Source organism: Anoplopoma fimbria, chromosome 21 (assembly GCF_027596085.1).
Source record: "Anoplopoma fimbria isolate UVic2021 breed Golden Eagle Sablefish chromosome 21, Afim_UVic_2022, whole genome shotgun sequence".
NCBI classification, from domain to species: Eukaryota; Metazoa; Chordata; class Actinopteri; order Perciformes; family Anoplopomatidae; genus Anoplopoma; species Anoplopoma fimbria.
The window spans coordinates 6,489,701-6,506,780 of NC_072469.1; the positions used below are offsets into that span (position 1 = coordinate 6,489,701).

Sequence of the window (17,080 nt, forward strand, 5' to 3'; positions counted from 1 at the left end):
TAAGAGTCTGAAACGCACAAGTGAGGACTGATTGATAAAGGGACTGTTGATAATGGTTGTGTAAGAGAAACAAATATGTAGCGTGACAAGTAACGCCCTTCCCTTAACCAAACCATTCTGGCTGTGATATTTTATTACCTTCTCCATTTTTTGGAGGACTAAAACCTCATTGATTGATCTGAAAGAGGGAGGATGTGTTGAATATTTTTAGATCAGCTACTAATCAGTGATAAAAAACATAATTAGCCACCAATATATAATAATAAGCACTGGAAATCCCTGTGATGAACATGCAAGAGCATGAGCTTGCACGGTCTGCAAAACCTGTGCTGAAGATCTAACTCCAGCTCGGTGTCTCTTTCAGTGTCGCTTTTTGGACTCACACAATTCAATTTAATTCACTTTATTTTGTATAGCCCATAATCACAAATTCCAAATTTGCCTCAGAGGGCTTTACAGTCTGTACAAAAGCAACATCTTTTGTCCCGGGACCCTCACATCTGAACAGGAAAAACTCCACAAAAAAAAAGGAAGAAACCTCATGCAACCTGATGCATAAACATTTAAAAAGCCTGGTGAGCAGTTGGAGATCATTTAAATAGCTTTTATACTGTTGGGTAATTTAATCTGTGATATGTTGAGCCCAAAGGTCCAAAAGAGGATGGCAGGTCTTGGGATTGAGAGGAGGGTTCATGGCCTGGAGGAAATGAGAAGGAGACAGAGACTGAGAGCCAGGCCAGGCTAAACAACAAAGAGACAAGAAAGTCCTTGTGACATTTAGGATTTTATTATTAATTATCTGGTTTGTTGTAAACTGGTTTTATTATGTGAATGTATATTCTTTTTTAATACTTATAAGTCAAACTCAAAATGTGAATTAAGCACTTTTTTGCACGAGTGTTTGTATGTATGACCTATTCTCTATGTGTGCATGTGCATTGTGATGTATTTTGTGAGGCAGCGGCTTGGAGAACAACACAAATTCAGCCGCTTGACAATGAAGTTAATTTGAACCTATTTTCGTAATTTCTTTGAATAGGAAATAAAGACATGTTTGACTCTAAGCTCTGGCTCTGAGAGCCTGAACCTTTGGGCTCAACAAACCTTCCTCTATATAAGACCTGTCATATTAAAACACCTGGCAGAGGGTGCTGCTGCTGCTGCTGCAAAAAATATCACAGATCAAACTACCCAACAGTATATGAAGCTGTTTAATTTATCACCAACAACTGAAAAGGCTTGTTAAATGTTTATGCATCAGTAATAATAATCCTATAATATGATAAACCCTGACAGAGGCCAATCTGCTGCATAATGAGAACATTTTGCTGATTATGCTTTTATATTTTCATATTTTTAACAATACAGTATTGCTACTTTAACTTACTAATTAAAAGATCCACCACTGAGACTCAGCACCAGTCTGCTCCACTGAATGATAATGGGAGCAACCATTGGATGAAACATTTAGTCTGTTTTCAAGCAGTGATTTTTTAATCCCTCTTTGTTTTCCTTCAAATTTATGTCTATAACAAAACTCATATTTCAACTCAGTTTCAGTGTTTTAAAACGTTTGTTCATCACAGATGTGGCTAAAATCTCACAGTGCAATGATTCCTCATGTTAAACTTTCACTCTGTTTTAAGTCAAAGAGTTGTTCGTTCACAAGGAGCTGAGATGCAGAGAGCCTGATCATAGCTCTCTATCATAGAGAAGGAAGAAACTCATTCATGCTTTGTGAAAAATGTTTTTATTAGATCCCAGATTACACAGAAGGAAGGTTTACTGTTAACTCAAACTGAGTTTTTAAACATGACTTACACATACAATGATTCACTTCAGGCCTTTGGATTGAGCAGAGTTCCAAATCTCCTCACTTTCTCTGGTCACCACCAGTTTTCCATCATCGGTCAGGTGAAGGCGGCACATGTTAGCTTCAGGTTTGGCGGAGTTTGTGTGCCATGCGGGTTTGTCAGCCTTGTTGTACATGACCAGGTTGCAGTCAGCCTGCATGCACAGACGGATAGCGTCTGATCCGTGAGTGTCTGAAGTCCAAACAGGCTTCCAGCCATAGATGACAAAATCACCATCATCCTGCAGGAAGGAAAAGAGACATTAGACTTTTATCAGAATCAATAACTTTTATACTGACCAGTGCTCATGTATCAAGCAGCCTGATTAGTGTTTGGAACACACAAATACACTAAATTATTCACCTGGAAGATAGCCTTATACTCCCTGTTGTTGGAAATCAGAAAGTCTCCATTGCGGAGCTCATCATTTTTGGACAAATAGTTCCTACTCATGATTCTGCAACAAAAAGAAAGTCAGTTGTTTAGATCTAAAACACTGAAAATACATCTAAAACATGGATTGTTAGTCGGTTTGTCATTTCATTTGGGCAACACCAGTGATTTTCTTTTTACTGATTAGTAGTTTGTTTCACCTTACCTACATTTTTACACACATTAAGTCTCATGCAGCAAATATAAACTTAATTTCAACGGCACAGATTTAACAGTAAATTGCAATGACTCCTTCATGCATTAGGCATAGAAATGTTTAAACCCATCCGTCAGTATAAAAGAATGAAATACTTACAGGGTTGAAGGTCCAGTCAGACTGCAAGCAGAGCAAAATGAGTGAAGTGCAAGAAGTGAAATCTTGTTCCATATTTATACACCTAAACTGGGTGGTGGGTGGGCGACGGGGGACAGAGAGGGGAGCGTCAAGCCCTTCCTTTTTTTAATGAGAACCAGATGGTTCTGTCTGCTTTAATCCTAAACATCACAAATATGCAGGGTTCTTTTCAATAGAATGAACTTTGAAGGGGGACATGATTGATGAAGGGACTGTCATTGATGTGGAAGAGGAACTAACACGTTATATATTTTTTACTAATCAGTGATTTAAACCTTAACTAGCTCTCAATACTGAAAATATGCATAAGAAAGTGCCTCAGGATCTTTATCTCCACTAATCATAAATTTGACAAAAAGCTGTCAATATTACAGGCTATGTAAGGAAGGATGTAGCGTGACCAGTAAAGCCTTTCACTTTACCAAACCTACTGACATCTGTCTGTGCTATTTTATTACTTTTTCCATATTTATCCAATCAGGCTAAAACTAGGACTGAAACTTGGTAAAAACAGAGATTAGAGAATAGTAAATATTGGATTAACATTCACCAAGTGGCCAAAAAACACAACTTCACATGAATGTGAATGCTGCTTCATAGCAGCTGGTGATTTATTTTGAAACAGCTGGAAGTTATGAAAATGTTTCAATTAAAAAAAAACATTGCCAATGTGCACACATAAACTATAATATATATATGAAAAAATGAAAAAACAGTCATCTTCCTCCCATCTGAGTACAAAGTGGCACTCCCCTCCCAAGGAGAATACATTGAGGAGAGCACGATATAGTGTTTGGAGAGTTAGAGTCTCTAACAAGTCCACACACAACATACTTTATTGACTTGACTCCCTTTTTGGCAGTGAATTCAAAATACTCCACCCCTGACATTTAGCGAGATTTATTTTTCTCACGATAGATGTTAACAAGACAAAACATGAGAGGGGATCATTTGATCACACATCTGGGGGCTGTCTTTGGATCTTTATTCAAACTGTCCATCAACGCTGCAAACTTACTGTGAAGTTGCACGGCATGAAGGCAGGTTAAAACATTTTGCTGTTGATAAGATTTTGAATGCAGGACGTTTACTCTTTATTGAGTATTTTTACATTATGGTATTGCTACTAAATTCTTCCACTCAGCACCAGTCTGCTCCACTAAATGACAATGGGAACCGCCATTAGATGAAACATTTAGTCTATTTTCATGTTGTCCATATGTTTATTACTACCAATTTATGACTATAACATAACGTTGTTTTGATTTTATCACCAGTGTGGCTAAAATCACACAGTTTATCCAATAAATGAAGTTTTAAATAACGTAGTTCGGGAACAATGACCACGCCCTGAACACCTAATTGTCTCTGCACAAAGTATTTAAGCATGACGGATCCATCCACTTCCTCCTTGACTCTGTTTCCTCATCCCTCCCCCCCAACTCCTTTTTTATTTCTTTTTATTTCTTTACCATTCATCTTTCTCCCTCTTCTCTCCTTCCTTCTCCCTCTTTCACAGGATTACAGGAACAACGGGGGACTCTGCGCCACCTGACCTTCCGGAGAGACAGCCCCCACCCAAGAGTCTCCAATCCCCCTGTTCCTGCCAGCCACCGGACACCATCGCTCTCCTCCCACCATCAGTCATCAACCTTCTTTACCCTCCCTGCTTCTCTACCCTACACCCCTCCTTCCCTTACCCTCCATCCCTTACCCTCATCCCTTCTTCCCATGACCCCTACCCCTTCATCCCTCGACCCTTATCCCTTCATCCCCTCATCCCTCCAACCCCTTCCCTAACCCATCCCTCTGACTCACATTCGTAATAAATCTCGAGATAAGCGTGGTCTTTGTTAGTGAATTACTCTGTTTTAAGTCAAAGAGTTGTTCCTTCACAAGGAGCTGAGATGCAGAGAGGCTGATCATAGCTCAAAGAGAACAAAGAAACTCATTCATGCATTGTGAAAAACTAAACACATGTTAGACTCGGGTTTGCAGGAGTCTGTGTGCCTCGAGGGTAAATGTCCGTGTTCCTGCAGATGGACATTTGCATAATCTTTTAAAGGTGACATGTATGACAGAGAGACTGATGGATGTGAAAGAGGGACAAATATCCTTAGATACTTATCAGAGATTGACACCTTTACTAGACACCAATATTGGAAACATGCACAGGAAAGGGCTCCAGGAGATTCATCCAACTATGAGAATCAGTTCAGTCACTTTCAAAACTCAAGAAAAAGTGACAAGCATGCACAAGCTTGACTTTACCCTTTTCATAATTACATGCTAAGTATGCAGCATGTATGTTCAATTTTATTACCCTTTCAATCGGATAACAGCCCCTTGGGTGAGAGGATTGATGAGATTGATTCATATTCTTTTTATGATTACTGCAAACTAGGCTCTTATCGTCGCCCTCCACTTCTCACGCTCTGTGCATTGAGTAAAGTACAGTATGTTAAGTTCAAGTTACACCATGTCGTATTCATGTGCATGGCAGCTTTGTAATATTTCCAGAAACCAATAAACCAAACTCCTAGATAAAATACAGACACAGGTCACCTTTGGATACGATTTAGCAATAAAAAAACAACCAGCCTTCTTTGATTTTTGTACTTAAGCTGTGCAACTACTCAACATATCTGCAGTGGTGTAAGAAGTATTCATGTGCTTTAAAATAGTGCATTACAAGTGAAGTCTTACTTATATAAAGGTACAAATTATTATCAGCTAGATGTACTTAAAGTGAGAAGAGTAAAAGGATTCAATAAACGGCTGAATGGTCACAATCTGTGTCTTATCATTGCAGCTACATAATATTGTTGCAGCTGGTTGAGGTGGAGCTAAATTGACCTATACGGCCCTACAAAGCCAGAATGCAGTACATTGTTATTGTTTTAATACATTATAATGTGTTTAATATTTACCTTAGCTTCACATTTCCAAGCTGCAACATTTAAGTCATGTACATATTTTGCAACGACAACCCAACAAATCATTGTTCTGAAATAAGCCATTCTGCATGAGTGCTTTTGTTTATGGTTAGAATGCATGACATACTTGTAACAGAGTATTTTGTGGTATTATACTTTTATTTAAGTACAAAGATCTTACTAATTCATTCACCACTGCTAACATGTAGCCATGGTGGCACTGAGGCTAATTTAACTGTTCTGTAATGTAAAGCATGCACTCTTGTTCAAAAGTAAGCAACTGATAAAGGGTATATAACATGTTTAAATGGTGGATGCAATGATTGTGTGCTTTGACATGATTCATCTTGTCAAAGTCTGGGTAAAGATTCAATTGGATAACATCCACAATAATGTACAAAAGTTAAATAAAAATCTCTGTGCTGTTTGTTCAGGTGCTGACATAATGTTGGAAAGAAGCCACGTGTTGACATATCTGGCTCGTTCCCATAACATGTGTTCTGTGTGTTGGAGGAATCATCATCGTTGCATTAGACGGTCTCATCCCCTCGAGTAGTGAAGGAGAGTGAGCGTGACTAGAGGGGGGCGGATATCTATGAGGAGGAATTCAGCGAATTAAGAATCTGGATCCCTCACAAGTCTACACACAACATGACCGAAACTTTTTTCTTCTTCTTTTTTTTTATTACACAATGTAATACATGTGACTCTAAGAGCAAAAGTGAAGTAATTTGTCACAGCAGAGAGGAGCTTTCTGCAAGAAATGACAATAAGAATTAGCTTTTCAACTTTATCTTGCTAGTGAAATAAGCATACAATACGTAAGGTGCAGATTCTTTGACTACTTTGTAATGCAATGTGGTATTTTGTGCTATTTTTTTGAGTTTTTGCCAGTAATCACAGCCAGCAGTGTAGGGGCTCCACTGTTGTAATTCATTTTTTTGCAGTGCTCCGTCCTGGTTGTCCTCATTTCCTGAAACAAGAGAGTAAACACATTGTTTGTATGACTGCATTCATTTTAATAACACACAAAAAGCAAGATGCAGACCAGCGTGAGCTTCAATGCAAAGTGAAAACACTCAGCACATCATCAGTAGACTGTGCAGTATTTACTTCAACAAACTGCTGTTTTGTTTCCAAGTGAGTGATTTCATGGATCTCTGGGGGTGTCAATTATTTGTTTACATGTCCATTTAGAAAAGGATATGGTGGAAAAACATCAAGAGAGTTAAAATGAATCCTAAAATATAGAAAACAACCACCCTGATAAAGGCAAGATAGCCACACACATAATATGGTGAGAGAATAAAGCATAAAGAAGAGTTGAAAATTGTTTTTTTTACTAACAAAAAACAGCTGCAAGTCATGACAACAATTTAAAAGATGTCATAATCAAATAAATACTCATAGGGGCGTGAAGGTGTATATAATAAAAAGCTAAAAGCTGAAAAAGCTCCAGTGTTTTGAACAGAAACTTTCAGAGAGGAGATACAAACACAGGACTTTAATAATACCTCTGTGAGTCTCGGTCTCTGGATGCAGTGAATGTACGGCTTGGGGCTCAACTCGATCTGGTCTGCTGCTGTTTTGTAGCAAACTGCGCAGTCGATCAGCGGCTGTGAAGTCAATTAAAAACATGATGAAGCATGAGGATGTCGTACATAGATTTGAAATGAATCCTTCCCTTTTTTTTAAAGTTCACTTACTCTGTCATTCCTGAAGGGGCATGTCTGAGGGCTTGACACAGTCCTTCCTTTGGCACACCTGGTGGGCTTCAGGTAAAAGTGGTGGTAGAGGTATTTCACACCGAATCCAGACTGCAAAAGAGCAGAAGGTCATTTCAATAAAAAAAAAGTATTGTAAAAAAAAGTACAAACAATGAAGTCTTCTATTCTTCTCTCAATTTACAGGAATGCTTCTGCCTCAAATTGGGCAGGATTAAAAATAAATCAAAACAAGGAAGACAAATACAAGAATAACAGCATAGCGTTTTTGTCTTTAACATGTTTCAGTGACTTAATGTAGAGTTTTAACTCATTCTTCCAATAGTTCAAATTGGGTTTAGCCTTAAAATATAATTTATGTATAAAAAATGTCCTTAGTGGCGACACAATATTAAGAACAAAGTCTATGTTCCTTTTTCCAACAGAGACTACCGTCACTTTAACTGTCTCCACTGACATGGTGACATCTCAATCCCTCTTCACAGAAACCAGCTCACATTTCACTCCAGAAGGACTTCACTGAGTCACACAATGTTCCAAACTTTAATTTCACTTCACTAAAAACACAGCTTTCGATGTCAAAATGAAACCGCAGTCTTATGAAATCGTTTGTTCAGCAAATCTCGTTGAAAAAGCATAGTCCTGTTTTGCTCCAATTTTAACTACTACGACCACTCGAGGACTTTGTCACTTGAAAGTAAACATTTGATGTTTGGGGCAAACTCGTTCTTCTCTGGTGTCTCAAAAAGTCAGGTGATCACCCAGGACATTAAGACACCTAACCCTTCAATACAGACATATCTTTATGTACTCTTATATTCTATTTAAAGTTATCCTATTTTTATTTCTCAATTGTGTCTTATATTATTGCACTGTGTTTCTGATTCTGATTCTGAAGTCATAAGGATTCATCCTCTGAGGATCATGAATGTCCGTAGCAAATTTCATGTTAATCCATGCAGTATTCTAGGTTTACTAGAAGTCTTTCCTGTTTTGGCTCAAATGAAGACAGTACTGTTAAAGCAGACCAAGCAGTGTGCACCAATCGGGGTCTTGCCCTTTAAATGTTGAGTATCTCATTATTTAAAGCAATAACTATTTTGTTAGCGTTCGACTTTAGTCCACTATCAGAAGCAACAAGAAACCTTCTGTGTCTCTCCGTGCCTTCATCAGTCGATACAGTTGCCTGGAGGAGCCGAGAGCAAGTTGGTTACAAAAGAAAAGTTATTCAACATTTCAACGATTAAATTATTAACACAAAGTCGGAGACTATCTGCACACTGCAAGCAAATGTATCATAGACCCGCAGAGAGTCATAATGCATGGTTTCAAATCTAGAGAGCGACAGTTTCTGCTTTGGGTATCAGCTCATATTTGTCTTGAGGGATCTTCTGGGACATGAGAAGTAAAAAAAAAAGTATTGCTGATTTGCAGCAGTCTCATTTTCCAGGAGGTGGCTTTTCCTTGAAACTATTTAGTAAGAAAACCATAAATGCTGCCAATTCACAGGGATAGGTATCAGAGTATGAGGCTGGTGGACGGTGGGAATCTGTTTATCTATATCCTTAATATCTACACTGAGTCTAACATTCCAGTAAAGACACGCCTTATCTTTTGGGAACACTTCCTGAAAACATGTTAGAATTTGAAGATCTACAGTATAAGCAGATGTGAACCAGATTTCCCTGAGGGAGGAGTGGGAGTGCCAAAAGCAGATTGAAGAAGATAAGCAAACTGAGGCATTCTCATTCTCTCCTGAGGACTTTCAGGAGAACATTTTGTTAAAAAAATCAGCATGTCATGTCTGTAAATGTTCTAACAGAGACAGTTCAACAAACAGAGACACACATCTTTAACTCTTCAGGCCAACGTATGACAGAAGAACTGAGATGTTAAACTCCAGATCTACCTCAATATCTGACTTCTCCAGGCTCCTTAAGAAGCGAAAATGGTGTTGCACCACGTTGTGCGTGTTGAGTTGCTCCAACGCCAGATCCACTCCCTTCTTGTAGTCGTCAGGCAGCCCATTATAAGAGTCCTGGGCCCGGGCAGAGGACAGAACTGCTCCGGCACAGACCAGCAACAACAGCAACCCAGTAGCCATCTTCACCCCAAATGTGTGTGAGGAGGGCGGCTTGGCTCTGAGGGGTGAACTCCCTCCTCTCTCTCTCTCTCTCTCTCTCTCTCTCTCTTTCTCTCTGTGAGATCTATACTCACATGCAACAACAAGTCCTATTATGGATATGGAACCAAATTGTTTACTCTAAATGTCCAACTGAACACATCCTCAGTGGGGAGTTTTCACAGAGGAAGCTCCTTGGCAGAAGTTGAATTACACTCATATCCTTTCATGTTTTGTTTTTTTTAACAATGGAGATTTGGATTGATAATCCGTAATCCTGGAAACAAACCCAGGATGGCAGGAAAATAATTTGGCCCCAAGACTCTGCTTCATCAGCTCCATTGTTGTTGATTAAAAGGAAACTAGGTCACTTATAAGAAATGTGAGGTTATTTCTTTGAATTTACTTGACGGGACGGTTAATGAATTACTTTGACCATTATTGCTTAACACACATGGTCATCATATGATGCTTTTTTAAAAAGAACTGATGTAGCCTGTGGAGGTGGAGCTAGTTTGACCTACTTAATAAACCATTCAGTGGTTTACCAGAGGTTCCAAAGCAAGGGGTCGGGCCCCTCCAAAGGGTCACAGTATAGACATGAGGTGTTGTGGGATGTTTTATGGCAAACAAATTTGACGTACAAATCTGAATTGATTCTTTGGACTTTAAATTGTGCTTTTTGCAGAGTGTACCAGACACATTCTGTTAAAATTCAAAACAAAACAAATAAAACTTTCATCACAATCTCACCGATGTTCCAAAAGACATCGTGGGAGGACTACTCCTTTAACTTTGATATTAGTTTTGTTGCCCCTGTATCATTCTTAGTATCATTGTAGTTGCATGTTCTTTGTTTTTTGGTCTTTTTACAGGATTTTTTAAAAGAAAATAAAGAAAGTCAGCCTTCTCATTTGAAATTCTGACCTTAGTCATTTTAGGTCAAAAACTCCCATTCATTGTAATTGTAAGGTTTGAAAAAAAACTTTTCACAAATTAAACTTTATTGACAAAGTTGTTACACAAAGCGAAACAAAATTCTAACACATTTGCATGGAAGTAAACAATAAATTGCTGTAATAGAAAAAAAATCATACAGAAAGAATAATTATGAGGGGGAGAGCACATTAATGACATTAAGAAACAAAAAAAAAGCACAAAGAAGAACCCTGACAGATGTCCCAATAGAAGCTAAACGAGTCATTCGAATATTCACTCTGTTCCTGTTGATGACAGAAGAGTTGGGGCTCCACTGCTGTAACCCAATGTGTTGCAGTGATCCACTCTGCCCGCCTTCATCTCCTGCCATTCACAACAAAAAATGAAGAAAAGGGGAAAAAAATGTCAGACACAAATCTCATGAATTTAAAATCAGGTTTTTATCAGTGTGGTTTTGTCATACAGAATGATAAAAGTGACCTCCGGGTAAACAGACATACCTCTGTCAGAGCTGGTTTGTGGACACAGTGTACATACGGTTTGGGATACTGTTCAATTTCTCCTTCAAACGTTTTGTAACAGACGGCGCAGTCGATCAGCGGCTGCATGAACGCACACGCACAAAACAGCACAGACGGGTCAGAGCAGGTATTCGCCATCAAATTCCACATCTTATGAGTTTCGTTAAATGAGATAAAACTTACTCTGTCGTTTCTGAACTGACAAGCTGTGGAGTCCACCGTTCCTCTTTCACACCTTGTGGCCTTAAGGTAGAAGTGGTGGTAGATGTAGGTCACACCAAAACCAGGCTGAAGAGAAAGAGGAGGAAGAGGGTTCAATCTGAGCAATTCTCAAACAACCTGGAGGGGTTTTTCTTTGACACAATCCTTACATTCTTTGAAGATTAGAGCTCGTCTTGATGATTTTACTCACATAACTCACAGGACGCCACTCAATAATGAGCCGTAGAACTCAAAGGGTAAACTCTGACTATGAAAAACAGACCTTTGTACCTCAATGTCTGACTTCTTGACACTTCTGAAGAAGAGAAAATGGTGCTGGATCCCATCGTGAGAGTGGAGCTTCTCCAGGGCCAGATCCACTCCCTTCCTGTAGGTTTCAGGGAGTTTATTGTAAGCCTGCTGTGCATTGGAGGAAAAGAACAATGCTCCGATGCTGAAGAGCAGCAGCAGTAACGCAGCCATCTTTCTCCCTGTGTCTGTAACAGTGGGTGGGGATTGGAGAGGGATTGTGCAACCGGCCCTCCCACTCTGTGTTGTTTTCCTGAACATCCAGCCCTCTTTTCCAAACAGTCTGGAAGCACAGAACATTACTTCTTTGCCGTGACTGTCTGTGATTGCTAATGGTGACTCACAGCAGATTTCAACAGCAGAATTTTAGTATAGTGGCCCTGAGAGCTTCACTGCTGTGCAACTTAGAAATGAAGCAGAAAATAGTTTTCATACTGTTCATTAAAAAAACTTAAATGCCCTGCATGGCCGGGGTAACACGTTAGGGGGCCTAATAGACTGCAATTTAGAAAACACATGCAGTTACATGAAACAAAATACTTTAGTTTTGTTGAAAGATTAAACAAATCAAACTTTTCGGACAGCAAATGAAACCATTTGAGAGTTTTGATAAGAAATCTGCAAACAACTCCTAGATATATGAGATGAGATAAGGGGTCCAGGAGAGATGCTTCTTTTCTCGTAGTTTATCATTTGAAGGATTATTTTATGCCAGAAGAGGAAAGATAATCCAGTATTTCACCCAATAAAGAATATAGAAAAGTCTGAAATGTTACAGTACTACATTGTTTCATCTTTGGACCCAGAGGGTGTGAACCACTTCTCTAATCAATGTCAAAGTTTGTGTGACAAACTTTTCTCACTTTTCTCATAAAGCAGAAAAATGTTTCAAAACTGTGCTTGAAAAAAGAAAAAGAAATCCTGCATGGCCAGCTCAACCTGCTATGAGGCTCTGGGGCTAAAACTGATACATAATGAACCTAGGTTTTCTTTTATTTCTGAAACCCGAGGGGAGCTGGATAATTTTATGGATGAATTTGTTGAGTATTTTAGATTTAGAAACGTGTTTTTTGTATTTTGCATTTCTTGGTTGCAATTTGTATTTACATTGTGATTCTTGGTTGTTTTTTGTATTTGAATCGTCTTTTTTTGTTGTTTTTTGTATTTGCATCGTCTTTATTTGTTGTTTTTTGTATTTGCATCGCCTTTATTAGTTATTTTTTTGTATTTGCATATATTGTGTCACGTTTTCTAACTTTGCAGCGCATTCTTTCTAAGTTCTACACAATGGTTATCACATTGATAAAGATATTTTCTCTCCCTGCATGTATTTTCTTCGATACATAAAAAAACATGACAGAACAACAGCCAGGATAAATATAAAATAACTTTTATGTGTCATCAATATTTCAACCTTTAATGTACAAGGGAACATCAGCAATAGCCTCTCTGACCGTCTATTGCTTTTTGAAATGGAACAAAATATCGTATCAGCATTTTGCTACTTTGACAGATACTTTGGCATTCATAGACCAACTTCACTTCATCCACAGGCACACTGAGCAAACATAAAACTGACACTGCCAACTTGTCATCACCAAGTGATGCAGCCAAATGTGTGTGTGTACATTAAAAGCAAAAATGCCTCATATTGCAAGAGATAAATAATGGAGAGATATTTGATTTTTGAGCGTCTTCGAAAGAGCAAACTATTGTAACACGTGTGTGTCGTCCGTACAAACACAACACTTGTAGCTGATCACTTCATGGTCCCAGAGGCACTTGAGATTTTCGTGCGCCTTTCTAACACCAAACAGGCACAAGATCACAACGGCATCAGGCAGAGGACAGTTCAGAGGGGAAAGTAGTGAAACACACTTGAGAGTAACAGAAGACTGAAAATCTTCAGTTATTTGACACAGTCAAAGCTTTAACCAATCCATGTCACACTGATACAACATGACATAAAACAAAACAAAAATACACATATATATATATATATTTTTAAAAGCCTTCCCTCTCAGTGATGCATTAATATTGAGATTGTCTACACAATGCGAATGAAATGTTGAAATTAGTCGATGCCAAAAAAAAATATAGCAAAGTTATGATAAAACAAGGAATGTTGTACTTAGAATTTTTGTTAATTTAGGCTCCTTCAAGAAAACATTATTACAGTAGGAGATGTGAGATGTCTGGACTGCAGCTTATTGTTCTGATCACCAAACTATTTACACGAGACATTTGGCACTTTGACAAAGAAACCAATAAATTACAGTGATTCCCAAAAACACACCAAGTGAAACAAACTCTACATCAATACATTAGTGCCCTAAACATGTGCGTGAAGACATTTAGAGTAAATTAATTATGCCACTGTGTTAATCTCCTGTTATGATCAGAAATATGTGTTTTCACTTCATTAGACCTCCCAAAAAATACTAACTGTCCCCTAAATTGCAACAGTTGAGTAAATTAAAAAAAATCAATATTGTTAAAGAAGGACAGGCTAAAAATCAATCACAGATAGTCGTTAAAGAAACAAACTATAGCAACATTGATATTTACGGGATTAAAGAGGATGCGAAGAAGATAAAATTATTACATAAAATACAGTCATTGTTCAGATTTGGTGTCTTAAAAAAAGTGCCACGAGCTTTAGGGAGGCGGGTAAAGTGATCAGCTGTCTAAAATAAGACAGAATGAGGAAAAAAATAAACACCTCAGTATACCTTTTTCATTCCTTCATAAGGCGCTTGGTGAGCTTAACACATGAACAAAAGCAAACAAACTTGAAATAGATAAGTGTGTTAATATAAAAGACTATCTCCCATATTTCCTCCACATATTCAATGTGAATCAGAGCAACCTTTCAGGGCTAAAAATTAATCAGTCTTGCAAATCTATCTACTGTAATCGCATTTAATTTTGAGATCGAGATCACATTATTTGATTTGGAATCTCTTGTCCCCTGAAATATATATTTTTTAAAAAGCATATCATGAGTGAACAGACGCGGTTCACTGTTTTAATCTCCTTCATTGGATGCTGTTAACCAGCAGAAAAGCCCCGAATGATATGATAAAAAGCTACTTAAATAGTTGGACCGAAGTAACAACCAACCAGACTGCCGTCATATTGTTCACGTCTCAGTGGTAACAAAGAGGGTGCACAGTGATGTGGCATCAAAACTGTGAGTGTTTCAAGTTTGAAGGAACTTTTTTTGGTGTTCAGTTAGAGGAGTTGGTTGGTGCTACGAGGGGTCGTTGCGTGTTACACAGGCATGTGCATCTCCGAGTACTCATCGTGACACTCGCGCTCGTCAAACTTCGGCTCTGCGTCGTCTGCATCCAGCTGGAGGAAGAAGAAGACACATCAGGATTCATTATTTTAGATTTATACTAAGCTTCAGCAAATTTCCCACAATTCCCATTTTATATAAAACATTGGCATAAAAGACAAGGTTACACTTAGTATGAGGCGTCATGAATATATTTTGTTCCTTGATGTCATTTTCTTTTAGTTTAGGCTACTATAGAAATATCCTACATTTCCCAGAATGCCTTAGAAGTAAGCTCTTTTTCTTTGTCATCATTTTCTAAGTCACAGTAGCTGCAGTGGAAATGTTGTGTAATTATTGTCAAAATTTGGTGCACAACAATCAGACGGCACATCTTGAAAAGATGAAAAGGGGGAATTACAAATAAAGATAACCTAAAAAAAGTATATATATATATATATATATATATATCCAAACTGCAGCTGAACCTGCAAAATGTACAGTTATAGACATTAAATAAATACAATAATAAATAAGTAAACAACTAACAAATTAATAATTAAACTACTTTGTGTGACCTTTGACAGAGCTATATCCCATGTGCTTCAGGCACTCTTGACCTCTTTACTAGTTCCTTCTTTTAATGGCTCTTTGTCATGACAGAATTCAAACAAAAAACAGTTTGACAATGTGAAAATGTACGACAAATTTGCTTAAAATATAATTAAATAAGAAAATATAGTAAAATAATCTCACATCTTTTGGGGAAAGAGGGGAAAAAACAAAGTAACTAACATGTTTTTATTCCTAAACTGTCTGCTATAATCTACAATAACAAATATTCCACTAAATATTTCAAAAGTTTCAGCATAAATTCACAAGTAAAGCTGTGTTTCTGAAACTCAGTGCCAGTCATTCTATTACAGGGATGGATATTTCTGCAGGAGTTTTAACTTTAACTCTGCTGGTGAATAAACCAGTGGTTCGGGTGTATAAATCATCATATTGCGCCCTCCTGTGGTCAACTTACACATGCAATCTCTCTGCTGGTGAAGATGCGGCGCAGCACGAACATCTTGACAGGGATGGTGAGGATGAGGACGAAGGGGAAAGCCAGCGAGGCCTGAGTCGACATCACAGCCCACAGAGCCGCCAAACACACCACCTGGATGCAGGTGAACAGATGCATACGCAGCGTGCGGACCTGAAGGAAACAGAGATTGTTCATAAATACTCGACAGCACAGGTAAAAAAAAGACATTTTAGTGAAAAAAGATTGTTCAGAGATTTTTCTGGTTTAAAATATAAACAGTTAAGACACTTTCTAAAGCTAAAATGATCAGTCGATTGGATTAATCGCTGGTCCAAGCTTTCTCAAATTTGAGAATTTACTATTTATTAGTTTATTTAATCACTATAAGTTGAATATATTTGGTTATTGGCCAGTTGTGATGGGCGTTTGGAAACATTTTCAACAACATTTTATAGAGTAAACCATTAAACTATTAATAAACAAATAAATCAATACTTAACATCATTAGTTGCAGCCCTAATACTTTCATATATTATATTTCTGAACGTGAACACATTTAATATGACGCTCCTGTTAATAATATATTCTCGTTTGCAACAACTTTAACATAATTAATATAATTTATCACTTAGAGAAAGATTTATACAAAATGAGGATAATCACTGTTGATTTTTGCCAAAAGAGCATCTGCACCCTTTTTATATTTTATACCTATATTTTATATCTAAAAAGCAATTATTTTAATTTGATTCAATTACTATTCCTTACACCTGAAACCTCCGTTACTTTGTGTGTAAACATGCTCCGCCTACATTACCGACAGTGACCCTCTTCTTACCTTGCGTACGTAGGTGTGGTCGGGGTGATACTTTGGAGGCATGAGCAGCAGCATCATCCGCTCCGTTAGCTGGATGCCGTTCAGGGACATAACACCCATGTAGAGGAAGATACCAAACAGCACCGCCAGAGGGATCTGACGTAGCAGGTCACCGATCACAATGGACATACCTGTGAGGAGGAGGAGGAGGAGGAGGAAATGTAATAATTAAAGCTAGGGTGGGCGAAAACAGCCGTTGAGATTCCGTCGCGTGCTCTCTGGCCTCTCCCTGCCACGCTACCTGCTGTAGCTCCTCCCACCGAACGTCAGTTATGCGCGTTCATGTGAATTCAGTTACATTGATAGGAAGACGAAACACGCAGGGACGCACCAACGTCGTTGCCAAGGTGACCGGACAGTCCCACAGCCAATAAGAACGGAGAATCGGAGCCTCGCTCTGATTGGTCAAAGTGTACATGAGCGGTGGCAATTTTTGGGTGCGGCCCACAGAGGCAGGGGAGAGCAAAGTTATGAGCAGATATTCTCAGAGCACTTCAC

The 17,080-nt window shown here is 38.3% G+C and overlaps 2 protein-coding genes across 2 annotated transcripts in view; both read right to left on the bottom strand.

The window, feature by feature from the left end:
- Positions 1 to 1,738: 1,738 nt before the first annotated feature.
- Positions 1,739 to 2,643, bottom strand: LOC129110959 (B-type lectin plumieribetin-like). Its single transcript, XM_054623237.1, has 3 exons — positions 2,602 to 2,643; positions 2,217 to 2,310; positions 1,739 to 2,094 (listed from the first exon to the last, which is right to left on the bottom strand). The coding sequence occupies exons 2-3, from the start codon at positions 2,304 to 2,306 to the stop codon at positions 1,834 to 1,836; spliced, it is 351 nt and encodes a 116-aa protein (XP_054479212.1). The 5' UTR covers positions 2,307 to 2,310; positions 2,602 to 2,643; the 3' UTR covers positions 1,739 to 1,833.
- A 10,130-nt stretch (positions 2,644 to 12,773) lies between these two features.
- Positions 12,774 to 17,080, bottom strand: part of slc4a2b (solute carrier family 4 member 2b) — a 45,064-nt gene continuing 40,757 nt past the window's right edge. Inside the window, exons 25-27 of the mRNA XM_054623268.1 lie at positions 16,544 to 16,713; positions 15,703 to 15,876; positions 12,774 to 14,746 (exon numbers count right to left, since the gene is read on the bottom strand). Coding sequence (XP_054479243.1) covers positions 14,666 to 14,746; positions 15,703 to 15,876; positions 16,544 to 16,713 — 425 coding nt within the window. The 3' untranslated portion in view covers positions 12,774 to 14,665. The remainder of the gene's footprint in view (positions 14,747 to 15,702; positions 15,877 to 16,543; positions 16,714 to 17,080) is intronic.

Coding starts and splice junctions, on each gene's coding strand:
- LOC129110959 (XM_054623237.1), bottom strand. CDS start 2,306: ATGAGTAGGAACTATTTGTCCAAAAATGATGAGCTCCGCAATGGAGAC. Junction 2,095..2,216: donor AGTATAAGGCTATCTTCCAG/GTGAATAATTTA, acceptor TCCTTCCTGCAG/GATGATGGTGATTTTGTCAT.